Source organism: Panulirus ornatus, chromosome 1 (assembly GCF_036320965.1).
Source record: "Panulirus ornatus isolate Po-2019 chromosome 1, ASM3632096v1, whole genome shotgun sequence".
Lineage (NCBI taxonomy): Eukaryota > Metazoa > Arthropoda > Malacostraca > Decapoda > Palinuridae > Panulirus > Panulirus ornatus.
Genome location: NC_092224.1, coordinates 95,007,711 through 95,035,593, shown reverse-complemented (window position 1 = coordinate 95,035,593; position 27,883 = coordinate 95,007,711). Strand labels below are relative to the sequence as shown.

General features: G+C 38.3%; 1 protein-coding gene across 1 annotated transcript; it reads left to right on the top strand.

Annotated features, from left to right (window-relative positions):
* The first annotated feature begins 518 nt into the window (after window positions 1–518).
* LOC139751230 (magnesium-dependent phosphatase 1-like) lies at window positions 519–27,664 on the top strand. The gene is made up of 4 exons (XM_071666450.1): window positions 519–835; window positions 11,866–11,926; window positions 14,225–14,443; window positions 23,235–27,664. The coding sequence occupies exons 1-4, from the start codon at window positions 739–741 to the stop codon at window positions 23,401–23,403; spliced, it is 546 nt and encodes a 181-aa protein (XP_071522551.1). The 5' UTR covers window positions 519–738; the 3' UTR covers window positions 23,404–27,664.
* Window positions 27,665–27,883: the final 219 nt, after the last annotated feature.

Below are 27,883 nucleotides of genomic sequence, written 5' to 3'. Positions count from 1 at the left end.
CATGTATTATGTATTATATAAGGCTGCTATTGCCATATTCATAGGAATTCCACAGCAATTAATGATATTAATAATGTTATTACTATTACTGTTATAGAGACTAAAAGTGACCTAAGTTTTTTCTATTTAACTTCTGACCTCTCCTTTGACCTTTCCATTGTGCATTTCTGAGTGACTTTGAAATATGTTGTGGCTTCTGAATGACTTTGAAATATGTTATAGTTTATAAGGAAATTGAAGATTTTTTTTTTTAGTTATAAGACCATAATAGTAAGATATTTTCCAGAATCTTAAAAGTAATATTATTTCTTATGCTTTGAATTATGACGTCATATGTTACGAAACCTGACGCAATGAACGTACGAATGAGTTACTAATTACCCCTTAACTCACATGATATCTTTTCCATTTCTTCCATTACACGAGCTAAATATTTTTCTGAATAGATAGAGAATGAATGTCAGGTCCAGAAGTGAAAGAAGGAGCTTGAGATATCCACCCACATTGTCGGCACAATAAAATGTCAGATATACTGAGAAGTGGAAGCGAAAGGTTGTCTTAGCATGATGCAATTGCCTCCTGCATGCTGGAGAGAGACAGAGTTCAATTTTAGAACTTCCTTGCAAGATTGGATCGTGTCCTTTTATGTTTACTTCTTTGGAAAGGATAGATTTTCCTCTGTGTCTACAAGTGGTAGGGCAGTAGGAGACCTTATTCATCTAACTGGTCAGGATTCTTATGATAGCAAAGATAAGGTCTTTGAAGATTGATAGAAGTTCATTACGTCTCAAGATGACTCTGGAGAAGAGGCCCAAGCTGATTGGTTTTGATCTGGGTAAGTGTCATAGGAAGGTTAATGACTGATACCAACTCTTTATCCCTTATCAGGGGAAAAGGTCCTTGACCTTAATGATTAATGTGGCGAATATTTTTTTTCTATGTTCTTTTCTGTATTTACACGAGTCGAAAATGCATGTGTTATCATAGTGATGTGTAGTTTTATATCTCTTTATCTATACAGTTGTGGAATTTCTTGTGGAGTGGTTGGATTTGCTAAGAGCCAGTTAAGGGGCATTACTGAAATTAATTAATTGGATCTGGATGGTCTATCTTCACTTTGATGTAGGGAGTTCCTGGTGTGATCATTTTTTTCCGTGAGATGTTGGATAGGAATTATATAGTTGCTTTCATGCACAATATGAGAGGAAAAGGAAGAAGTGGAACAAGGTTGTAATCCACCAAAACCCATGGAGGTGGACATTGATAGTTTTAAACTTGAAATATATGAGGTAATGCAATAATCTTTTGCCATATAGGTTGCTTCACTTTGTGCCCCTTAACTTTTATGTAATAAGACACATATAAAACAACCCTCACTGCAACTTATTGCAAATTATGTAATTTATTTTTTATCAATTTGGAAATATCGTAAATCTAGATTGCTCGGGGAAGTTTTGGTGAAGATGTCATACGTTCTATTGATTTCTAGAGGTATTTTGCATGTGGAGATCCTTCACACTTTCCCTGCTCATCATTGCCCCCACCCCCTCCCACTGTTGTTATCTATTATCATATGTAATGTTTTAATTTGTGCTCCCAAGTCTAAATCTTTTCTGTTAATTGTAAGGAATTATTGATATGCATTTCTTACAAAGTCTGTAAGTTATTTCACCATTGCCCTCAAACTGGTATTTTCCAGTAGGATTTATGATGGAGATTAAGTATGAGAAAACTCAATGGAAAAATAAAGACACAAGCTCCAAGTTTTTTATTGTATTTGTAAAGAGCCTTTTCACATTGTTTCATTTACAATTTTTATTATTAAGTATGCTATGAAGATTTGATTAAGATGATTGGAACAACATGGAGATCAGTTTTCTGCTATGCAATACTAAGTTGATTTGTAGAGAGTGCTATGAAAGTCAGGGAAAATGTAGCGATTATATTTTTAGAAATAAAACCTATGAAAGCCTTATAAAGCTTTCCCTATGTCTGAGAGAGACTTTTAAGATAAAATATTTTGGTCTAGACATACAAATGATACTGCCTAGATATTATTTACTTTGTATAAAATAATATAAAGTTAAGACCATAACAACCTCCCCTTTTTTCTGATAACACCGTAGGAGATAGATTATGGATAGCAGTGGAAGTTAGAGGAGGTTTTCGTGGCTGCTATTGATTTATACAGCAGTTCACACACTTTCATAATTTAGCCTGAGTTTCTTTGATCTTTGTAGCCTTGTCTCCAATTTAGGAGAATGTATTACGAAAGGAATATGTGAATTCTTCTCAGTAGATTCTCATGAAAGTGGTGCTACTGAATTCCTCACACACTATAAAGGTGATTTGAGATTTTAGATGTAACACCTCTAACTGCCACAATTTTCAGTCTTCACAAAACAGGCAGGGTTTTAAATTAGAGGAATATTGTGTGTCAAGACACTCTGTATTAACAGTTCATAGTGTAAGGAATCAGTTGGTACCTCTTTCTCCAAAATATATCACCTACAGTTGGAGAGATGCCCATGGTGCCCAGCAGTAGTTTTCAAATGCCCTCATGCTATGCCTGAGTATAATTGAAAATGGTTATCCTTGCTGACTAAATCAAATGGATTATTCATATTGTTCATTCAAACCTTTTACACAGGGCTCTTTGTTTTGTAAATAGATGCACAGAACAACTACGACTAATATGAAAGAATTAAGCATTCGTCATCTTTCATTATTGTCATTTCATTTAATTACCATCATCCCTGGGGATAGGGGAGAAAGAATACTTCCCACGTATTCCCTGCGTGTTGTAGAAGGCGACGAAAAGGGAAGGGAGTGGGGGGCTGGAAATCCTCCCCTCTTGTTTTCTTTTAATTTTCCGAAAGAAGGAACAGAGAAGGGGGCCAGGTGAGGATATTCCCTCAAAGGTCCAATCCTCTGTTCTTAACGCTACCTTGCTAATGCGGGAAATGGCGAATAACATGAAAGAAAAGATTTAATTACCATATAGGGAGGGAGTATTATATTCCTGAGGTCCCATCTCTAATGTCATATTTTATCACACAACTTCATATATTATTGTATGTTGCAAACATTAATCATGTCCATTGTCATCTCATTCCATACATTTACCACTCTTACACATTGTTTTCATAGATTTATTTGGCATAGAGTAGTTTATTACAATTTACACAAAGATAGAAAGTAAGTTATTAAGACTATGGGCTAACCATAAAGGGTTTATGAGGAGAAGGTTAGGAACATAGTCAATATGCCAACTCCTAAAATTGCTGGTGAATTTAAGACCTTTCTCGGTATGTTATTGTGTTATTCAAGTTTTTTCCAATTATGACAGATATGATTGCTTAGGAAACCAAGAGATCATGTTTTGGTTAGAGCATTGGAGTATACTCTGCATGGATGGATTAATTGATGAGTGAGTTAGAAATTGTGACCACATTACTTCTGAAGACATGAGGTTTCAGTGGAACTTGGTTGTGTGTTATAGTGATGAGAGTCATCATCCCAAAATGTTTTAGGGCATACACATTAAATGAAGCACATTTTGAACATCCTGTTATGAAATCAGTAGCACCTTTGCATGAACTGTTAAAGGAAAGAACTATCTTGGAAGTGGACTAAGTATAATCATAAATCTTTTCAAGTCTGTAAGAAAGACTTATCTGCAACTAGGTTGTGAGTTCACTGTGATGCAGAGAGGACCATGAAATTGGCATGTGATGCTTCAAGCCATGGGTAAAGAGCAGTCATCAGTCATGTACAGGATGATACTAGAATGGAATGCCCCTTTGCCTTTTTTCAAGTGAAAAGAATTATTGATTTGAAAAAGAAGCCCTTTCCATTATCTATTGGTGTTGTAAAGTTTTGCCCTTATTTGAATGGATGGAAATTTACTCGTGTCACTGATCACAAGCCACTTTTTGCTATTCTTTTTCCTAAATCACCAGTCCCTTCACAGGCTGCAGAAGGATGCAGAGATGGACTGTCACTTTTTCTGCGTATGATCATGACTTGGAATTCAGACGCTCTAGAAGTCATGCAAATGCTATGACTTTGTCTAGATTGCCATGTAATGATTCATGGGTGGATGAAGATTCTCCTTTGTATGCTGTGACACTTGTTAATAATTTTTTTTCAAACTAGAGAAATGATTGCTCAGAAAACCAAGAAAGATCTTGTTTTTGAAAGTATTAGAGTATACTCTGTATGGGTGGAATAATGGATGAGTGAGTGAGAAATTGAAACCATATTACTTCACAACACGTGAGTTTTCAGTAGGATGGGGTTATGTTATTGGGTGTGAGAGTCATTATCCCATGATTTATGGGGGCACATATGTTGAATGAATGAAATACATTTTGAACACCCTCGTGTCAGTGCTATGAGAGCATTAGCTAAGAGTTTTATTAGGTGGCCAGAATTATTTGAATGGATAAAATCTTTGATCAGAATGTGTTCAGTTTGCCAAAATCTAAGAAGTCTGACAATTACTGCTCCTTGGAAGACATGGAGTTGGCCTACTCATCCCTTCCAATTGTTTCATTTCGATTTTTGTTAAAAGGGAAAAACATATTTCTGATACTAGTTGATAGTAATTCAAAATTGAAAGATGTAAGGCACATGTATGGCACTACTGCAACTTCAACCATGGATGAGCAATGCCAGATCTTTACTGAACATGGAATTCCTGAAATACTAGCTTCTGATTATCCCCCCCCCCCCCCTTTCAGTTAGCAGCATTCCAGAAATTCACAATGAACTTGCATCACACATTTATTGGCTCTACCTTACCACCCTTATTCAATGGTGCTGCAGAGAATCCTGAAAGAGTTGTCAGTTAAGCAGTTTCTGGAAAGTACCAATGGCAGATCAATGAAACAAGCCTCCTTATTTCCTGTTAAGATATAGATCCACCCTGCTTGGCATAACTGGTTTTACTCCTGAACTAATGCTCAGATGTCAGTTAAGAAAAGACTTAGCTTGGTGAAGGCAAATTTAACTTGTAAGGTTATGTCAAAGCAAGAGAAACAAAGGATGTATCATGGCAACTGTCACTCAAGGGAGACAGTTTTTCATGCTAATGAGAAGTTTTAGTCAAGAACAATGTGGATGGCAGAAAATTGCTGGACAATAGGATCCTTGGAAATGTGATGATGGAGAGGGCAAGTGGATCAAGGACTCATTTTGTGAGAATAGAAGATATGATAAAGAATGTACATGTGGCCCATGTTATCAAGGCTTATGATATACCTTGTAGTAGCGAGACTTAGGCTGATGTTGAGTGATACCTGATATTGATGTAAATTTTTGCACATGAAGTGCCAAATATATCCCTTCCTGAAACACAGAATAACAAAAATGATGATGTAACTGCACAGATTTATTTTTCTGCTCAGAACATTATTCTAAGTAATCCAAAGGCCTCAGGTGCTTCAGATAGGTCAGGTCAGATCAAAAGACTTGTTAACAGGTTAGATTCATAAGTAGTATTAGGATGGTCTATAATGTTTGATATTGTGAAGGAATATTAATTTCTTTTTTATTGTCAGTGTGTGTATTTTTATGTGTTCTTATGTTCTTATGATTTTGCTCTGTGGAAGGTATTAAGAATATATGGTGTGGGAGGAAAGTTGTTAGAAGCAGTGAAAAGTTTTTATCGAGGATGTAAGGCATGTGTACGTGTAGGAAGAGAGGAAAGTGATTGGTTCTCAGTGAATGTAGGTTTGCGGCAGGGGTGTGTGATGTCTCCATGGTTGTTTAATTTGTTTATGGATGGGGTTGTTAGGGAGGTAAATGCAAGAGTTTTGGAAAGAGGGGCAAGTATGAAGTCTGTTAGGGATGAGAGAGCTTGGGAAGTGAGTCAGTTGTTGTTCGCTGATGATACAGCGCTGGTGGCTGATTCATGTGAGAAACTGCAGAAGCTGGTGACTGAGTTTGGTAAAGTGTGTGGAAGAAGAAAGTTAAGAGTAAATGTGAATAAGAGCAAGGTTATTAGGTACAGTAGGGTTGAGGGTCAAGTCAATTGGGAGGTGAGTTTGAATGGAGAAAAACTGGAGGAAGTGAAGTGTTTTAGATATCTGGGAGTGGATCTGGCAGCGGATGGAACCATGGAAGCGGAAGTGGATCATAGGGTGGGGGAGGGGGCGAAAATTCTGGGGGCCTTGAAGAATGTGTGGAAGTCGAGAACATTATCTCGGAAAGCAAAAATGGGTATGTTTGAAGGAATAGTGGTTCCAACAATGTTGTATGGTTGCGAGGCGTGGGCTATGGATAGAGTTTTGCGCAGGAGGATGGATGTGCTGGAAATGAGATGTTTGAGGACAATGTGTGGTGTGAGGTGGTTTGATCGAGTGAGTAACGTAAGGGTAAGAGAGATGTGTGGAAATAAAAAGAGCGTGGTTGAGAGAGCAGAAGAGGGTGTTTTGAAGTGGTTTGGGCACATGGAGAGAATGAGTGAGGAAAGATTGACCAAGAGGATATATGTGTCGGAGGTGGAGGGAACGAGGAGAAGAGGGAGACCAAATTGGAGGTGGAAAGATGGAGTGAAAAAGATTTTGTGTGATCGGGGCCTGAACATGCAGGAAGGTGAAAGGAGGGCAAGGAATAGAGTGAATTGGAGCGATGTGGTATACCGGGGTTGACGTGCTGTCAGTGGATTGAATCAAGGCATGTTGATATTAATTCTTTTTCATACAATTTTGCCCCTGTAATCATGGGGTTAGTTCCAGATACAAAGAATGGCCTTATTTGATTACATTGACTCTCTAGCTCTTATGTATGATGCACTGAAACCAGAGCCCCTTATCCATTACTTGGTCTCAGAGACCTCTCTATGGTTTCTTTTGACCACTTGATATGCCCTTGTTCAGCCCAGGATCAGCACATTGCTTGCCATATACCACATGACTCAAATTCACCCTATCCCAGGCATCCCTCATACCTCTTTGAACATTCAGGCCATGATATCTCAAAGCATCTTTCATTCCATCCTTCCACCTCCTACTCGATCTCCTCCTTTGCCTACTTCCCACACTTTTGGTGTGTATACTCTCTTATTAGTCATCTGCTCCTTACCGTACATCCAAACCCTTTTAGCACATCCCCTACAGCTGTCATACATGCTACTCTACCTACCACACATCTCTTTTATCTGGGAGTGGATCTGTCAGCGGATGGAACCATGGAAGCGGAAGTGGATCATAGGGTGGGGGAGGGGGCGAAAATTTTGGGAGCCTTGAAAAATGTGTGGAAGTCGAGAACATTATCTCGGAAAGCAAAAATGGGTATGTTTGAAGGAATAGTGGTTCCAACAATGTTGTATGGTTGTGAGGCGTGGGCTATGGATAGAGTTGTGCGTAGGAGGATGGATGTGCTGGAAATGAGATGTTTGAGGACAATGTGTGGTGTGAGGTGGTTTGATCGAGTAAGTAACGTAAGGGTAAGAGAGATGTGTGGAAATAAAAAGAGCGTGGTTGAGAGAGCGGAAGAGGGTGTTTTGAAATGGTTTGGGCACATGGAGAGAATGAGTGAGGAAAGATTGACCAAGAGGATATATGTGTCGGAGGTGGAGGGAACGAGGAGAAGAGGGAGACCAAATTGGAGGTGGAAAGATGGAGTGAAAAAGATTTTGTGTGATCGGGGCCTGAACATGCAGGAGGGTGAAAGGAGGGCAAGGAATAGAGTGAATTGGAGCGATGTGGTATACAGGGGTTGACGTGCTGTCAGTGGATTGAATCAAGGCATGTGAAGCGTCTGGGGTAAACCATGGAAAGCTGTGTAGGTATGTATATTTGCGTGTGTGGACGTGTGTATGTACGTGTGTATGGGGGTTGGGCCATTTCTTTCGTCTGTTTCCTCGCGCTACCTCGCAAACGCGGGAGACAGCGACAAAGTATAAAAAAAAAAAAAAAAAAAAAAAAAAAAAAAAATCTTATTTGGTCAACTTTCCTTATACCACGCATTGTCTTCACACGTTTCAGTTCCAACACATCCACTTTGTTCTGAACATTTTATCTAGAGCCTATACCATGTGGATATATCAAGAGAGATTTAGTGAAGAGTGAAATAGGGTGACTGTAAATGAATCAAGGGGGGTGAAGGGTATGTTGAGAAGCATTTCTTAGATGTATGGATGAATTGTTTGTGGCGTGGATGATGGGCTGTTGATGTATGAGAGAGAATAATCAGTGGTAGAGTGAGAAAGTTTAAAGGTTAGGTGGAGACAAGAGAGATATGTATGGATAGCATTTGCTGGTAAGGAGTGCAAGTGATTGGGAGGAGTACAGGAAACTAGCAACAGATCAGAAGAAAGGTACAGGAGCAGAGAAAGGGCAGATGAAAGATGAGGTGAGAGAATATTAATGAATTTTAAAGGAAAAAGGTTTTGGAAGAAGAATAGTGTGAGGGGAGCAAGAGAATAAATGGGGCGACATTGAGAGGAGCAGTGTTAGCAAGCAGAGTAGAGGTGAAAGAGAGATGAAGTGAGTATTTTGAGGGAATGTTTAATGTATTAGGTGATAGGTTGATGGAAGTGACTTTTTTAAGATGGGGGTGTCATTTGGAGCTATTGAGTCATAATTAATGGTATAGTAGAAGGAGAGATTAGTGAAAGCAAAGCCATGAATGAGTACAATTGATTTTCACAGTACTCTATTATATAAGGGGTAATGGTGTTGCTAATTGGTCAGTTAGGCTATTTAGTGTTTGTATAGTCCAAGGTGGGGTACCTGAAGACAGACAGAAAGCTGGATAAATAGTCTTTATATAAAGGCAGAGGGAGAAAAATGAATACTCAAATTACAGAGGCATAAGTCTGTTAAGTATTCCTGGTGAAGTGTATGGTGAAAATGGTGATGGCATGTATAGAACATCTGATTAGGGAGAAGCTTAAGGAGAAATAGATGATGTGGACCAAGTGTATGCTTTGCAGCATTTGTATGCAGAGAAAGAATGTAACAGAGATAGGAGAGAGACCTTGTGGAAGGCATTGAAAATAATAAGGGTAAATGGAAAGTTACTAAGAGCATCTTTGAGTTTCTGTGAGGAGATTTAGGCATATGTGCATATAGGACTGGAGGATGGTGAGTGATTCCCAGTGAGGGGTTAATGTCAAAGAAACTTCATGTTACCATGGTAATTTAATGTGTTTATGGATAGGATGGTGAGGGGGCTGAATGCAAGGGTTTTATAAAGAAGATGGTCAATGGTGTGCTAAGGATTGGAGGACATGGGAGGTAGATGAGTTGTTTGTTGCTCATGACATGGTTCTGGTGGTAGACTTAAGAGAGACATTTTTCAAGTTGGTGATAGAGTTTGCCAGAGTGTATGAAAGGAGAAAGCTGGATGTAGATATCAACTGAATCAAGATAATGAGGTGCAGCGATGACGTAAGGCAAGATTTTGGTTTGAGTGGAGAGGACATGGAGTACGTGCCTGGGGATGCACATGGCAGAGGATGGAAATGTAGTGGAGCAAATCATTCGATGGGAGAGGTTGCTGTAAGGAAGGTGTGGAAAACCCCTCCAGATTCTTTTATCACCAGAGTGTCATTAAGAAACCTGGAAGACGGGACAAGTGTAGGGGGCTGAAGAGTTGTGGAGATTGGAGTTCTTTGAACATAGTGAAGCATTGAGGAGTTAAGAAGTGATGGGAACGATGATGTAGTAGTATCCTCATGAGTTAATGATTTAAAGGGGAACTGTACTTGTGAAATCTGAACATGCAAGGTGAGTGAAATCATTTGAACAAGATAAACACAGGAAGTGTGAATTCATGGGGGTAGTAAAGATGAGAAACTGTGAATTGTTAGGATTGGTAAAGATATAAAATTAGATTATGGAAGTAATGAAGCCATGAAAGTAGTATAGTTTTAGGGAATGGCTAAATCATTGGGATTCATGAACTTTAGGGGGTTTTACTGTCATTGATGTAGTGATAACAAAGAGTTGAATTTGTGATGGTAAAGAAGACATGAATGTTGTAAAGTTTTTGGAAGCAACAAGGACACTGGATTTGATCACGAGGTCCGGAAAATTTTGGAAGTGATAGTCATGGTTTTTTGTGATGGGAGTTAAGTAAACTTAACCTTCAGAGTGTGACATCTGTATGGACATGGCTGTCAGATTCAGATGGTCTTTACTATATACAAGAAAACTATGCAATAAGAAGTGCTAATTAACAAAAAGATATGCTTTGCACCTGACTAATGAAATGTTTTATGGAGTAGCAGACTCTGTGTATAAAGTGCTGGTGATAGAGTGTGGTGCCGACATCTTTGGTATTTTTTAATTTTTCAAAGGCTCTAGTCAAGATGAAAAGTTATCTAAGAGGCCAGGCTTTGAACGAAGTAAAAGTAGGGTTGAGAGGATGATAAACAAAGAAACAAGGAAAAATGATATAAAAGTTTTGAAGGGAGTGAAAGCATAGCTTTTAAGAAAATCATGATTATTTTAGTTCCAAAGCTTGGTGGTGTAGGGAAAGAAACAAATATTACAGTGGCTCTCCCATGGGTTGCCAGCAGCCACACACACAGTAATCATGTGATGCATTGACCTCCTGTATTAAATGGCTGAGGAGCAAAAGCAGTTTTTCATGGAAGCAGAAACTATCGTAAGATCTCTAGGAAAGAGGGAACCAACACTTTGTCACTGAGCAAGTTTGTCAAGACGGGTTAGATTAAGGTAATTGGTGAATTGGACTGCTTTTAATTGAATTCTGTCAAGTAAGCATTCAGAGCTAGAACCTTCTCCAAATTGAGAGCAGCACTCCATACAAGGAGTAACGAATAGGATCCCCATTTTCTTTGAGGTGGCCTTACCTTATCTGTTTGTATAATGTGGTGTTTCCAAGACAGAAGATATAGTGATAGCAAGTATATTTTTTGTACTGAGTGTTAGAATGACAGAGCCATCAAAGAGCATGTATATTTTTTGTACTGAGAGTCAGAATTACAGAGCCATCAAAGGAGATGGGAAAATCTGAGGGGTTTTAGATAAAGTTCTGTGACTGAAGTAATTGAAGAGGTATTGGTTTTATTATGTTGTGTTTCCCAACTGGGAAATCTTTATTAATTCTGAGTTTATAGATGTATCTCGGACTAGACAAGACATAGATTGAGCAAGAGAAGATGAATTGAAAGAATTGGAGAAATGCAATGTATATTCATCATTGTATGGTTTTATATGGGTATCTGTTGAAGAAAGGAAATCTGTGATAAAAAGAGGAAGAGATGTAGAAGGGGGAACAGAATAAGGGACATTGCTGTTGTTAAGGAAAGATGGAGGATTGATCCATCAACAGTTATTGAGATAGGCCAGCTAGAGAGAAAGCTAGATCTAAGAGAACAGAGTGAAGAAGAAAAGCCAAAGGATGGGAGCAGAAGGTTTGATTTTAGAAGATTATGATTGTACGTGAGCAAATGAGGCCATTCTTTGCCTTTTTTTGGCATTTACATGGGAAGTAGTGAACAGGTATGAAAAGATAAATCATCATCTCATTAAAGAAAAATCCATATTATTAAAGAAAATATAGCCTCAGGCTGAAGTATAAATGATAATTTGTTTAGAGAATCTCTCATATGTCTGCAAACTAAGCTGGAACCAATTTTAACAGTACATCTCTTAGTCTATCAGTCATTAGCTTTATGCAGGCCTTTTAGACTTTGGTTGTGATAGAATTGTCTGTACTCTTGATAATTAGCTATACATAGTAGTAGCTGTAATATAGCTAACATGTACTTTTCATTCACAGAAATTGAATAATATCAGAATGTTCATATGATACCAAAATAAGTTTTCACATAATGCCTATATTATTTATTGATGAGAAATTTTCTTGTATTTCTGTTAACAGACTACACGCTCTGGCCATTTTGGGTGGACACACATGTGGACCCTCCTTTTCATAAGGATAAGTAAGTAGCTGATACAGGATTTATACTAAGTTGTTGGTTTACTGCAAAAATATTAGTCTTGTATAGAAATTTATGTGTGTGCTTAATGGAGGAAGGAATTTATTCCTCCTGTGGTACTTTAATGGTGTAATGTTAATCATCAAAGTGTGAAAAAACCAATGTATTAAGAATCTGTTTTACAACCTTATGTGCTGTTGAATGAAGGCATAATTAAAGAGTTTAAGTGTACAATATTTAAAGATATCCAGTGAGAAACTAGATTTTTTTTGTTTATCATGAAGTGAGGTGGGAATGATATATGCAGTGATACATTTATAAATGAGATGAGGTATGTTACATGATAACATTAGATTTGGAAATGTTTAAGAGGTTACTGGAGGGAAATGTTTAAGAGGTTACTAGAGAAAGTGTATCACATATTTTAACTATTGTGCTCATGAACTGTTCATTTAATATTTTTCTTTTTTTGAAAAAAAGCATTTTCTAGAATAGGAGCACAATTGTTGTTTGGACAGATGATTATAGAAAATTGTTGCTTTTATACTTGAATTGGACAAATCATTGCCCATATCAAGACCAATTCATTTATGCCAAACATATACTGAGTACTGCAGGAGTCTCATAAGAATAGAAGGGACTCCTGGGGCAGGAAGTAAGTGTGTATAACCAACTTTAAGCCACATACCCATGTTAGGGGAGGATGAACAGCTACAATGACAGCAGACTGACTGTCAAGGCCAGTATTCAACCCTATGTAGGTTTTGATCTTGAGCAACTCATGAGTACATCACAGTCAGCCGTGCTAAGTGCTACACCATGATGGTCTATGTCTACCTCAGCTTCCATTATGAATTGCATGAATCAAGCCCAGCAACATGTTTTTATCACATTTTCTTAACATAAGCTCATTATGCTCAGATTACTAAGATAGGCAGTTTTCCACACTGTTAGAACACTTCTCATATATTTTTATAGGACATCAAGGGTTAATAGAGGTGCTTTATGGAAGGTTTTATGAATATTTGACATAGGAGAAAAACTGTAAGAAGCAGTGAAGAGTTTTTATCAAGAGACTAAGGCATGTGTGCAAGTAGGTAAAGCAGAGGGTGAGTGGTTCTAGGTGTAGGTGGGATTGTGAAGGAGGAAAAACACAAGGGGTTGTGGAAAGGGGGGCATGTATTCCATCTGTTTGATTGTGGGAAGGGCTGGAGGATGAGTCACTTGTTATTTGCAATTGATACATTGCTGATGACAGATTTGATGGAGAAATGGCAGAAGTAGGTGTTTGAGTTTGGGGAGTGTGAAAGGAGAAAGTTTAGAGTAAATGTTAATAAAAGCAAGGTTATTTGGTTTAGCATTGCAAAGAGACAGGATAGTTGGGGTGTGAGTTTTAATAGAAAAAACTTGGAGGAAGTGATTTGTTTAAGATACATTGGCTGGACATGGCAACAAATGTAACCAGGGAAGTGAAAGTAAGTTAAGGGTGGGTGAGGGACAAAGGTCATGGGAGCATTGAGGAAAGTGAGGAGAGAGAGGTCATTATCTGCGAGGGTGAGGATTGGTATGTTTGAAGGTATAGTAATCCCATTGGCATTATGTGGATGTAAGGCATGGGCTGTATATGAGAATGTAAGGGAGTGAACGTGTTGGAAATGAAATGTTTAAGGACAATCTGTAGTATGAGGAGGGTTTATCAAGTAAAAGATGATAAACCCTGTGTAAGTCTGGTGTGAAAATGAGTCCAAGATAAAGAAAAAACAAACCATTATTCTCCTATGCATGCTGGTCAGTTTTCCCTACACTTAGTTTTAATGTGAAAGTATGGGCGTAGGCTCTTCTTTTTTTGTTAGGGGATGGGTGAGTCCATACCAGTAGTAGAATATTGAAAAGTATGCAATTTCCTTATAAATTCTTATGTAGAAATAAGCAATCCATATATTTATTGAAGATGAAATTATAGATGTATGTAATTTAAGCTGCACAAATTGTTTAAACAAAGCTATGTAAACATGAAAATTGCTTTAATTGGGGGGGCATGGCCTTCAGGTTCCCTCCTCTGTCTACATCCATGTGTGAAAGCTGTAATATTTCTAAGAACATTCCATTATTTACCACCAACTTTGTCTCTTACGTTTTACATGAGAGTACATTGGGGAAACAAGCTTACTAGAAAGAAATATCATCTTGTTTTCATATTTCCCACTAGTTAAGGTGTCTTGTAATGTGCCCTGGTTATTCTTGATTTTTATTCTTGCTTCTAATGTATTTTTCTATATACATAAATGTTTGTTATTTCAGGAATGGGAAGGTTGTTGATAGCAGGAACGTGAAAATTAATTTTTACAAAGAAGTACCAAAGGTACTGCAAAAGCTTCACAGTGAAGGTTGTATTTTAGCCGCTGTTTCACGTACTACAGATCCTGAAGGGGCAAATCAGCTCTTGGAGCTCTGGGATTGGGACCGTTTCTTCACCTACAAGGAGATCTATCCAGGACGTAAGACTACTCACTTTCAACGGTATGTAACCTTGTATATTTCATAGCTTTCCAAGGTGTTATTCATCGGAAAGTTTACATTGTAAGCTTGCCTGCTTATTAACCAACCAACATGCTTGGAAGCCTTGAGTTACGAAAAGGATACGTTCCTGGACATCTGTCTCAGCTTGATTCCATTGTAATTTGAACCATTGAAACCCATGTTAAAAGGGGGGGATACATTCCTGAGCGAAGTTTTCTGTGCAACTTTTATGGATGGATTATCCTGTACCTGAAACACCTGAGCTTACCATCGATGTATGGTATCTCTTTTTGTCATGACAGAACTTAGATGACATTTAAGGAAAACTTACTAGAAAAGGGGGGAGGCACTGTACCTCACTGAAACATAGTGATGAGATTTTTGGGTGATGGTGGAGAGGAATGGGATGGACTGAGGGCTGCTGGAAGGGGCACTAATCCTGTATACATCACTCTATGAATTATCTAATTCAACAAATGATCACAGGTAAAGCATATGATATTTTAAAGACCTCTTATCTAATTCAACAAATGATGCATTGTCACAGGTAATGCATATGATATTTTATAGACCTATCATATGATTCAACAAATGATGCCTTATCACAGTTAATGCATTTGATACTTATAGACTTCCTGAAGGCTTTGTAAGTTTAAGATGGTGGTGGAGTAGACTGAGGTTTACTGGGAGAGAAAGGGAGGGGCACAAATTATCTAATTCAGAAAGTGTTGCCATGAAACAGGTAATGCAAATGATATTTAATAGACTAACATTAGAAATATGAAGGTAACAGAGTGTGGGAGACCCATAGCCTTTGTTGCAACCTTGAATTTTACACTTGTATCTAACCTGGATCAATTTTAACCGTAAGAGTAATAACCTTACATCCTGTGCTCCCATGGGTACTGGTGTTTTTAACATTCCTTTTGGACATACTGAGATGATCACACCCACTGTGGATGCAACAAATACTTGGTAATGGGATAACTGCTAAAACAAAATTATTTTCCCAGTTGATGGAATTTTGTTCTGACTTATTAAGATATGCAAGATGAGTGTTCAGATCCCTCAAATTATGGTGATATTCATTCATAATTATAAAAAGAAAATACTCCTTTACACATTAAGAATATGCATGTGAAAAATCCATGTGAAAATATGCATGTGAAAAACCATGGAAAGGTCTGTGGGACCCGGATTAGGATAGGGAGCTGTTGCAGGGGATGGTGATGCTGTTTCCTGTGGGGCGGGGTGGCACCTTGCTGACGTGGGAAACGGTGATCAAGCATAATTATGATAAATCGCTGTCTCATGCATCAGCGAAGTAGCGCAAGGAAACAGACAAGGAATGGCCTAACCTACCCACATATACATTATATATATAAACACCCATACACTCACATATACATACATGTACATTTCAGTGTATACTTACATATACATTTCAAACGCGGGAGACAGCGACAAAGTATGATAAAAAATAAAAAAAATAATATATATTATCCCTGGGGATAGGGGAGAAAGAATACTTCCCACGTATTCCCTGCGTGTCGTAGAAGGTGACTAAAAGGGGAGGGAGTGGGTGGCTGGAAATCCTCCCCTTTCTTGTTTTTTTTTAATTTTCCAAAAGAAGCAACAGAGAAGGGGGTCAGGTGAGGATATTCCCTCTAAGGCCCAGTTCTCTGTTCTTAACGCTACCTCGCTAACGCGGGAAATGGCAAATAGTATGAAAAAAAAAATATATATATATATATATATATATATATATATATATATATATATATATATATATATATATATTTTTTTTTTTTTTTTTTCATACTATTCGCTATTTCCCGCGATAGCGAGGTAGCGTTAAGAACAGAGGACTGGGCCTTTGAGGGAATATCCTCACCTGGACCTCTTCTCTGTTCCTTCTTTTGGAAAATTAAAAAAAAAAAAAAAAAAAAAAAAAAAAAAAAACGAGAGGGGAGGATTTCCAGCCCCCCGCTCCCTTCCCTTTTAGTCGCCTTCTACGACACGCAGGGAATACGTGGGAAGTATTCTTTCTCCCCTATCCCCAGGGATATATATATATATATATATATATATATATATATATATATATATATATATATATATATATATATATATATATATATATATATATATATTTTTTTTTTTTTTGCTTTGTCGCTGTCTCCCGCGTATGTATATATATATATATATATATATATATATATATATATATATATATATATATATATATATATACATACATAGATGTATACAAAGATACACATGTACATGTTCATGCTTGCTACCTTTATCCATTCCCATTGCCACCCTGCTACACATGAAATAGCATCCCCCAACCTCTCTCTCCCTCTCTCTCTCTCTCTCCCTCCAGCAAGGTAGCGCCAAGAAAAGAAAAAATAGGCCACATTAGTTCACACTCAGTCTCAAGCTGTCTTGTGTAATGCATCGAAACCACAGTTCCCTTTCCCCATCCAAACCCCACAGACCTTTCCATGGTTTACCCCATACACTTCACATGCCCTGGTTCAATCCACTGATAGCATGTCAACCCCGGTATACCACATCATTCCAATTCACTCTATTCCTTGTACGTCTTTCACCCTCCTGCATGTTCAGGCCCTGATCGCTCAAAATCTTTTTCACTCCATCCTTCCACCTCCAATTTGGTCTCCCATTTCTCCTCGTTCCCTTCTCCTCTTTGTCAATCTTTCCTCACTTATTCTTTCCATGTATCCAAACCATTTTAACACACTCTCTTCTGCTCTCTCAACCACACTCTTTTTATTACCACACATCTCTCTTACCCTTTCATTGCTTACTTGATCAAACCACCTCATGCCACATATTATCCTCAAACATTTCATTTCCAACACATCCACCCTCCTCTGCACGACCCTATCTATAGCCCATGCCTCACAACCATATAACATTGTCAGAAACACTATTCCTTTAAACATACCCATTTTTGTTCTCTGAGATAACGTTCTTGCCTGCCACACACTCTTCAACGCACCCAGAACCTTCGCCCCCTACCCCACCCTGTGACTCACTTCAGCTTCCATGGTTCCATCTGCTGCAAAGTCCACTCCAGACATCTAAAACACTTCACTTCCTCCAGTTTTCTCCATTCAGACTTACCTCCCAATTAACTTGTTCCACAACCCTACTGAATCTAGTAACGTTGCTCTTACTCACATTTACTCTCAACTTTTCTCTTTCACACACTTACGAAACTCAGTCACCAACTTCTGCTGTGTCACACTTGAATCAGCCACCAGCACTGTATCATCAACGAATAACAACTTACTCACTTCCCAAGCCCTTTCATCCAGAGCAGACCGCATACTTGCCCCTCTCTGCTGCGGCTAACCGACATTCACTGGGAACCAGTCACTTTCCTCTCTTCCTACTCATACACATGCCTTACATCCATGGTAAGAATTTTTCACTGCTTCAAGCATCTTACCTCCCACACCATATACTCTTAAAACCTTCCACAAAGCATCTTTATCAACCCTGTCATATGCCTTCTCCAGATCCATAAATGCTACGTACAATTCCATCTGTTTTTTTAAGTATTTCTCGAATGCATTTTTCAAAGGAAACACCTGATCCACCACTTCTGAAACCACACTGCTCTTCCCCAATTTGATGCTCTGTACTTGCCTTTACCCTCTCAATCAGTACCCTCCCATATAATTTCTGAGGAATACTCAACAAACTTATGCCTCTGTAATTTGAACACACCTTTATCCCCATTGCCTTTGTACAATGGCACTATGCATGTACTCCGCCAATCCTCAAGGACTTCACCATGATCCATACACTGAAAATCCTTACCAACCAACCATCAACACAGTCACCCCCTTTTTTAATACATTCCACTGCAATACCATCCAAACCCACTGCCTTGCTGGCTCTCATCCTCCACAAAGCTACCCTCTCCCTTCGCCTGAGCCAGGTACTTATTTTATCGACCAACCCCAAAGGGTGAATGAACAGCTTTGCTGACTGTGGATTGACTTGTGCAACCTGGATTCGAACCTATGCACTCGATCCTGGGTGGCCCGTGTGATACAGTCAGGATTTGTAACCGCTACACCATGGGAGTGCGTTAATTGATATTATTCTTGTCAAACAACAAAATGATTTTAGTTTTGGTTTTAAACTGTTTGCATAGTATAGAGGATGTAGCTTATTCCAAATCTGAAATGTCATGGGGAAAAAGTTGATTTTCAGTCATATCTGTTTCAAGTTCTGGTTTGTTTTTTTGTATTGTTTTTTTGTTGCAACATTAAACTCCAGTGAGCACTGGAACTGGAACATCTGCAACATTTGCAGCTGATACACTCATGTACAGCCTATGGTGAAACTGGGATGTCTGTCAAGTGCAATGAAATACACTGGGTGAGAATGCCATCAGCCTTGCTTATTTTTCCACTATTTACCTGCAGAGAAGCTATTACTTGTCTTGTTTTCAAACAGTTGTGCAACTTAGGTGCTTGGCATTTTGCATATTTAATGTGCATGTTACATGCAATCCTAGCTTGGCTGGATCTGTTGCTCTTAAATCAAGGATTAAATGTCAGAATTTGTGTGTGTCAAGTTCTTGCTTGTAACCATATTGGGAACAAGTGGCTGCTTCATCCTTTAAGCAAGTCCTCATTAGATACAGAAGATCTGCCAAATCAAGGTTGTTCATTCTTTAGTAGTTCTAGCTCTTGAGCGACAAGTGCACTGTTCATATCAAAACCAGGGAATGCATGGTATTCAAGCCGTGTATCACATGTCAGATCTTGAGATTGATGTATCATTTCTGTTGTTTTATACCTGTTTCTAATAAAGATGCAGATGACTCTTTGCTATGGCCATTTATTCTACATATATAAAAATCCTCATCTGCAAAGGGAAGTTCAATGGAAAACTCTCCACAACTTCAGTAGATATAATGGACTTAGAAAACAACCTGCCAGGTGTCACTAGCATTTTCATATCATGGGGAAAGTTTAACAGTTAACATAGACAAATTTCCATGTTTTCCATATCATTATTTGGGAACTTCAATATGAATGCGGATGAACTGTGGTGAGCAGCATGAGAACACTTGTATGGTTATCTCTTAACCTTATATGCATTCAAGCCCTTGCTTATGCCAGATACCCATTTTATCAATCAGCCCCTAGGGGAGAATGAACAGCTGGATGGACTATGGACTGTCTGCCATGACCAGGGTTCGAACTTATTTGGAGGTCCTTGGCGTAGTAGGATGCGAATGATTGCTTCTTTGTGGTTGCAAGACAGTTCCTTCACGGGTAAGGAATTGGTCTGATTTCTTTTCCGCTTGTTACTTGAGAAGGTAGCACTTATCTCCATTGTTACATAGAGTGAATATTTATTTAATTCTTTTACAGAGTTTGGCTGTTGGCGTACTCGTAAAAGAAACTATGCACTCAGGCTTGAAATGACCCTTGCAAAATGACTTTTTGAACTGGTTATCAGTTTGCAGATTTTCAAAACAAATTCGTTTCCAGTGATGCAGTTGAACATGTTTCTCGGCATTGCCTCTCTGAGTTCTGTATAGAGATTTTCATTCATGAAAAAATCCCACTGCAGCAGACAATAAAAGTGAATTCAGTTTCGGTGCATTATACATGACAGCTAGAGACTGAGTGTGAATGAATGTGGCCTTTGTTGTCTTCTCCTAGTGCTACTTCGTGCACATGCAGGGGGAGGGGGTTGTCATTTCATGTGTGGCAGGGTGGCGATGAGGATGAATAAGGGCAGACAGTATGAATTATGTACATGTGTTTATATGTATATGTGTGTGTGTGTATATATGTATATGTTGAGATGTATGGGTATGTATAAGTGCGTGTTTGGATGTGTATGTATACACGTGTATGTGGATGGGTTTAGCCATTGTTTCGTCTGTTTCCTTGCGCTGCCTCGCTAATGTGGGAGACAGCGACAAAGTATAATAAATAAAAAAAATGTTAAAAATCCTTGTAAGTCTTTGTTGTGTCCACTGCCTGTGGCTATAGGGCTGCCATTGCAGCCACAGTCAACTAGCTGTCAATGCAACTTCAACTCTCAGAATTTTTCCCAGGTTACCTCAGTAGCATCAATTTGACAGTATTTACCAGATCCCCCTCTGGGAGTTACTTCTGAAAGTTGGTGTTTTAAGGAATAAGTAAGCATATCTGTAAGAGATGTTTTTCTTCTACAGCCAGTCACCATAAAGTGACCAGAAAGTTCTTTTGGTTTGCTTGGATGATTTTGATGTTTTCTTCTGGTCTAGAAAAGCTAATGTCTTTAGAATGTTTATTTTTAGAAGCATTAAAGTCATCATTGATAGTTGTGTCTGGTCTCTCTCAGACAAATTTTCTGTGAGACTTATTTCCTTTTACATGCATGTCCATTAAAGATATTTCATTTCTAGCATTCCTTCTAGATACAAATTGAAGCTCATTTTTACTGGCTCAGAGGGATTTATCGTGTTACTGAGACATTTGAAGACGTTGCACAGGAAATTCATCATCTGCATTATGTTTTTCACTTGCTTTCTTGGACCCTTGACTAGTGTCTGAATGTGAATGGTCTTGACATATCTCATCATATTTTACAAAGGATGAGTGTAAGATGCTTGCCTGCTTACCAAATATTAACCTGGATAGGGTCCAAGCTGGTACATTTCCAAGAAATGTTCTATGATCGGAGGACACCTGTCTTGGAGACAAAAGGTTTTTCAGCTTTCAAAACCCAAATCTGTATCCTCAAAATGTATTTTTTGGCTCTAAGTTGAAGTCCATTGCCATTTCTATGACCATGACATTAATTTGGTCATTAATTTTTTTTTTTTTTTTTTTGTCGCTGTCTCCCGCGTTTGCGAGGTAGTGCAAGGAAACAGACGAAAGAAATGGCCCAACCCACCCCCATACACATGTATATACATACGTCCACACACGCAAATATACTTACCTACACAGCTTTCATGGTTTACCCCAGACGCTTCACATGCCCTGATTCAACCCACTGACAGCACGTCAACCCCGGTATACCACATCGATCCAATTCACTCTATTCCTTGCCCTCCTTTCACTCTCCTGCATGTTCAGGTCCCGATCACACAAAATCTTTTTCACTCCATCTTTCCACCTCCAATTTGGTCTCCCACTTCTCCTCGTTCCCTCCACCTCCAACACATATCCTCTTGGTCAATCTTTCCTCACTCATTCTCTCCATGTGCCCAAACCATTTCAAAACACCCTCTTCTGCTCTCTCAACCACGCTCTTTTTATTTCCACACATCTCTCTTACCCTTACGTTACTTACTCGATCAAACCACCTCACACCACACATTGTCCTCAAACATCTCATTTCCAGCACATCCATCCTCCTGCGCACAACTCTATCCATAGCCCACACCTCGCAACCATACAACATTGTTGGAACCACTATTCCTTCAAACATACCCATTTTTGCTTTCCGAGATAATGTTCTCGACTTCCACACATTCTTCAAGGCTCCCAGAATTTTCGCCCCCTCCCCCACCCTATGATCCACTTCCGTTTCCATCCGCTGCCAGATCCACTCCCAGATATCTAAAACACATTACTTCCTCCAGTTTTTCTCCATTCAAACTTACCTCCCAATTGACTTGACCCTCAACCCTACTGTACCTAATAACCTTGCTCTTATTCACATTTACTCTTAACTTTCTTCTTTCACACACTTTACCAAACTCAGTCACCAGCTTCTGCAGTTTCTCACATGAATCAGCCACCAGCGCTGTATCATCAGCGAACAACAACTGACTCACTTCCCAAGCTCTCTCATCCCCAACAGACTTCATACTTGCCCCTCTTTCCAAAACTCTTGCATTCACCTCCCTAACAACCCCATCCATAAACAAATTAAACAACCATGGAGACATCACACACCCCTGCCGCAAACCTACATTCACTGAGAACCAATCACTTTCCTCTCTTCCTACACGTACACATGCAAAATATTTTTCATATCTTTGGAACCTACATTATTAGTCATGGCATAAAGTTAGCATTTGCACAGAATTGGCAAGAAATGAAAACAAATATAGTTGATAAAAGGGTGCCTTCAAGCAAAGGCTTTGGTAGATTTAAGGAAAAATTGGAGAACAGAAGATAATAATGCTTTTTTTTTTTAACAAATTGAAATTGCAATACCTACATACATTTTCATATGGCGCAAGATGTCACGTCACAGTGGTGTGTGTGTGATTTAGCATATGCAATAAGTCCTCTGTAAAATGAAACATAAGTTCCCAAGTGCACTTTCATGTCATGATCACATCAGCATGGAAGATTCAAGAATGAGATATAGAATAGTCAGTCGTTATGCAAGGAAGAGACTTAGCTAAGATGCCGTTTTATATCAACTGAATGTTCTATATCTCATTCTTTATCTCCTCTGATGATGTGATCATTACACAAAAGTACACTTGGATGGGAACTTCGTTTCATTTTCCTGAGGACTTATTGCATATTTATATGGGATATGAAATGCGTTAACTGTAAGACAAGGCTTGATTCTGGCCGTTACCTCAGTTGTGTATTACTCAAACTAAAATATATATTTAGGGGCATTTCTAGCAGATATGAGGATAAAGGTTTTACAGAGATTTGTGGGAAACAACATGTAAAGATGTTTTTTTTAAATTTTGTGATCATGACTTTTTGCCTATTACTTCATTTTGGTAGAAATCCACAATTAATGTTGTATTTTGCTTTTTCAGAATCAAGGAGGCATCTGGACTGGAATACAGGGAAATGTTATTCTTTGATGATGAAGAAAGGAACAAAATTGATCTTAACACTATTGGCGTTTTAACAATAATGGTTCCTGATGGAGTAACTGAAGAGTTAGTCAAACAGGGTTTAGTGACATTTTCAAATAAGAATTGAGTGTAGATAAATATAAAAGTATTATGACGGACTGGACTGGATTATAGTGAAATGCTATTCTTTGATGATGAAGAAAGGAACAAAATTGATCTTAATACTATTGGCATTTTAACAATAATGGTTCCTGATGAAGTAACTGAAGAGTTAATCAAACAGGGTTTAGTACATTTTCAAATAAGAATTGCGTGTAGATAAATATAAAAGTATTATGACGGACTGGTTTCATTTCTGGTGTTGCGCATACTGTATTATGTTATTTCCATTGAGATTTTAGAGATAAAACCTTGTTATGTTGCTGAAGAATTGATCAAAAGGTAATAGTGGTTCTAATTTGGCAAGAATAAATAAGAATGTAGAATAGCATAGATATCACTATCTTGATTTACATTCCTTCTTAGTTTTGTGTTATTTATGATATAGACAATACAAAGTATTTTAGTTATAGGTTATTTATAAGTTTATTACCAGAGTTTTTAATGTGATTAGTTATTTATTTTGTAGGCCTCAATGAATCATGGAAGAATCTTGCTTGACATATAGTCTAAAAACTCAGCCCCATATGATCATTTATATATTAATAGCTAAAAAATGTTTCCAGTTTGGACAGACCTTTATTTTATCTCTCTTGAGGATAGATATTTTGTTTGGAGAAAATACGAAGTATTACACTTACCTTTTGTCTTCCTCTATCTATCTGTCTATATCTCTGACATCTGTTCCATCTGGAAACTTCCATCATATGGTGGCCACAACAAAAGAGTCTCCACTTATCCCTGTCCTTACATGCCTCCCTTGCATACACCATTTCATGCATTTTTCCCCCATTTCTCTCCCTCCACCCTATTTACCCATGTCACTGGTGGTCTTCCACTCACAACAACCCTTTTAATTGTACAATCATACGCTTTCCTTTTAAACTCCCAGTCTTCCATTCTTTCCACATGCCCAAACTACCTCTAAGTATTACATATCACCCAGTCTACCACTCCACTCCCTTTGCATTTCCTGCCATACCGCATCTCTCATACACCCTTTCATTTCTTTCTTCATTCCATCTAATCACACCACATGCTCTTCTCAAATAACTCATTTCCACAGCCTGGTTTCTTGACCTCTTTGCCTCATGCCACATCCATGTTTTAGCTGCATAGGTCAGAGTTAGGAGGACTATGTTGTCCCTTAATCTTCTCTTCACTTCCATACTTACACCTCTACTCTTCATTATTCTACTGTGGGACCCAATGACTCTTCTACCCCATATTGCTCTCTCCTTTCTCTCTCCTTCCATATCACCACAGTTACCCAAGACAGCTCCCAGATAAATTCCCTCACTCTCCAGTCTGTTTCCCCTTATATTCACAACACAATTTAATACACTATCTTCTTTCACTTTTTCTTTCGAGACACCATTACTTCCATTTACCTTCAATTACCTATGCTTACACACATCATAAAACAAACTTAACACCCTTTGCAACTCCTCTTCACTCTCAGCAAACAAAACAGTATCATCCACAAACAGCCTTGCCACTTGCCACCATATCTCACCACTATACTCTGTCTCTGCACCCCCCTTACCTAGTTTTGCTTTCATCTCTTATCACTCTATATATATATATATATATATATATATATATATATATATATATATATATTTTTTTTTTTTTTTCATACTATTCGCCATATCCCGCGATAGCAAGGTAGCGTTAAGAACAGAGGACTGGGCCTTTGAGGGAATATCCTCACCTGGCCCCCTTCTCTGTTCCTTCTTTTGGAAAATTAAAAAAAAAACGAGAGGGGAGGATTTCCAGCCCCCCACTCCCTTCCCTTTTAGTCGCCTTCTACGACACGCAGGGAATACGTGGGAAGTATTCTTTCTCCCCTATCCCCAGGGATAATATATATATATATATATATATATATATATATATATATATATATATATATATATATATATATATATATATATATATATTTTTTTTTTTTTTTTTTTTTTTTTCAAACTATTCGCCATTTCCCGCGTTAGCGAGGTAGCGTTAAGAACAGAGGACTTGGCCTTTTTTGGAATATCCTCACCTGGCCCCCTCTGTTCCTTCTTTTGGGAAAAAAAAAAAAAAACGAGAGGGGAGGATTTCCAGCCCCCCGCTCCCTCCCCTTTTAGTCGCCTTCTACGACACGCAGGGAATACGTGGGAAGTATTCTTAATCCTCTATCCCCAGGGATATATATATATATATATATATATATATATATATATATATATATATATATATATATATATATATATTTTTTTATTATTATTATTTTGCTTTATCGCTGTCTCCCGCGTTAGCGAGGTAGCGCAAGGAAACAATCGAAAGAATGGCCCAACCCGCCCACATACAAATGTATATAAATACATGTCCACACACGCACAATATACATACCTATACATCTCAATGTACACTTATATATACACACACAGACATATACATATATACACATGTACAGAATTCATACTGTCTGCCTTTATTTGTTCCCATCGCCACCTCGCCACACATGGAATAACAACCCCCTCCCCCCTCGTGTGCGAGGTAGCGCTAGGAAAAACACCAAAGGCCCCATTCGTTCACACTCAGTCTCTAGCTGTCATGTAATAATGCACCGAAACCACAGCTCCCTTTCCACATCCAGGCCCCACACACTTTGCATGGTTTACCCCAGACGCTTCACATGCCATGGTTCAATCCATTGACAGCACGTCGACCCCGGTATACCACATCGTTCCAATTCACTCTATTCCTTGCACACCTTTCACCCTCCTGCATGTTCAGGCCCCGATCACTCAAAATCTTTTCACTCCATCTTTCTCACCTCCAATTTGGTCTCCCACTCCTCCTCGTTCCCTCCACCTCTGACACATATATCCTCTTGGTCAATCTTTCCCCACTCATTCTCTCCATGTGACCAAACCATTTCAAAACCCCCTTCTGCTCTCTCAACCACACTCTTTTTATTTCCACACATCTCTCTCACCCTTACATTACTTACTCGATCAAACCACCTCACACCACATATTGTCCTCATACATCTCATTTCCAGCACATCCACCCTCCTGCGCACAACTCTATCCATAGCCCACGCCTCGCAACCATACAACATTGTTGGAACCACTATTCCTTCAAACATACCCATTTTTGCTTTCCGAGATAATGTTCTCGACTTCCAAACATTCTTCAGGGCTCCCAGAATTTTCGCCCCCTCCCCCACCCTATGATTCACTTCCGCTTCCATGGTTCCATCCGCTGCCAGATCCACTCCCAGATATCTAAAACACTTCACTTCCTCCAGCTTTTCTCCATTCAAACTTACCTCCCAATTGACTTGACCCTCAACCCTAGTGTACCTAATAACCTTGCTCTTATTCACATTTACTGTTAACTTTCTTCTTTCACACACTTTACCAAACTCAGTCACCAGCTTCTGCAGTTTCTTATATATATATATATATATATATATATATATATATATATATATATATATATATATATATATATATATATATAGAATCCTCAGTGACATCATACAGCCCTGCCTCACACCTGCATGTATCCCAAAACTTTGGCTCAGCTCTTCATCCACTCTTTGGCTGTGTACACACCAAACGAGTCGAATCATCATGGTCATTGACTTGAGTCAGATTGCCTCATTTACAGTCACACTGAAAGAGTTAAGAAGATTCACATTTATCAGTATCCTGTCAGATGTCAGGGAGTATGGACACAAATTCTCATGCTGTACTACTTGCTGTATTGTGAATTTGGCAGCAAAGAAGAAAGATTTATTTCATTTTTTATCTTATATATTTATTTGATCCTTGTAGGTATCTACTATTGTAACATTACTACAAATACTAATATTGTGTGTGAATTTAGGTGAAATATTTGACATCATTCATAAACATGATAATGGGTTGTTATGTAATTACAACAGGTATCTAAACTTTGATCAGGATATTTGTGGTTGATTTTCTTTGATTTTGTGTATGGTTAATGCTATTATTATTATCTGTGGCAGATGAATGCATCAGGATATAATTTTAGTTGTAAACTCATGAATTAGTCTGCATTTGCTTACTAAAAACTCATAGGCTGTTATGTAACTATCGATGTAGCCTCTTATCTGCAGAAATGATTTCAGTTGATAATTATCTCAACAGGATATCTGAGGCTGATTTTGTTTGTATATGATTAGTAATGAGTGAATAAATGAACATGTATTATTTGCCTGTTACAAATACTATCCTAAGCTGTTATTTCAACATGTAATGATTGAATCCTAGGCTATTATTTCAACACATATTCTTACCTGTTGAATTCAGTTCAGCAGCAACCTCTTTCCACAGTGTTGCAATGACGTCACGATTTCAGTGTCTTTGATCACTTGGATCATAGAGAGCAGGGCACTCCCATACAAGATTTATCAAATACTCAAGCTGCAT

Coding starts and splice junctions, on each gene's coding strand:
- LOC139751230 (XM_071666450.1), top strand. CDS start 739: ATGATAGCAAAGATAAGGTCTTTGAAGATTGATAGAAGTTCATTACGT. Junction 836..11,865: donor GCTGATTGGTTTTGATCTGG/GTAAGTGTCATA, acceptor TTCTGTTAACAG/ACTACACGCTCTGGCCATTT. Junction 11,927..14,224: donor CCTCCTTTTCATAAGGATAA/GTAAGTAGCTGA, acceptor TTGTTATTTCAG/GAATGGGAAGGTTGTTGATA.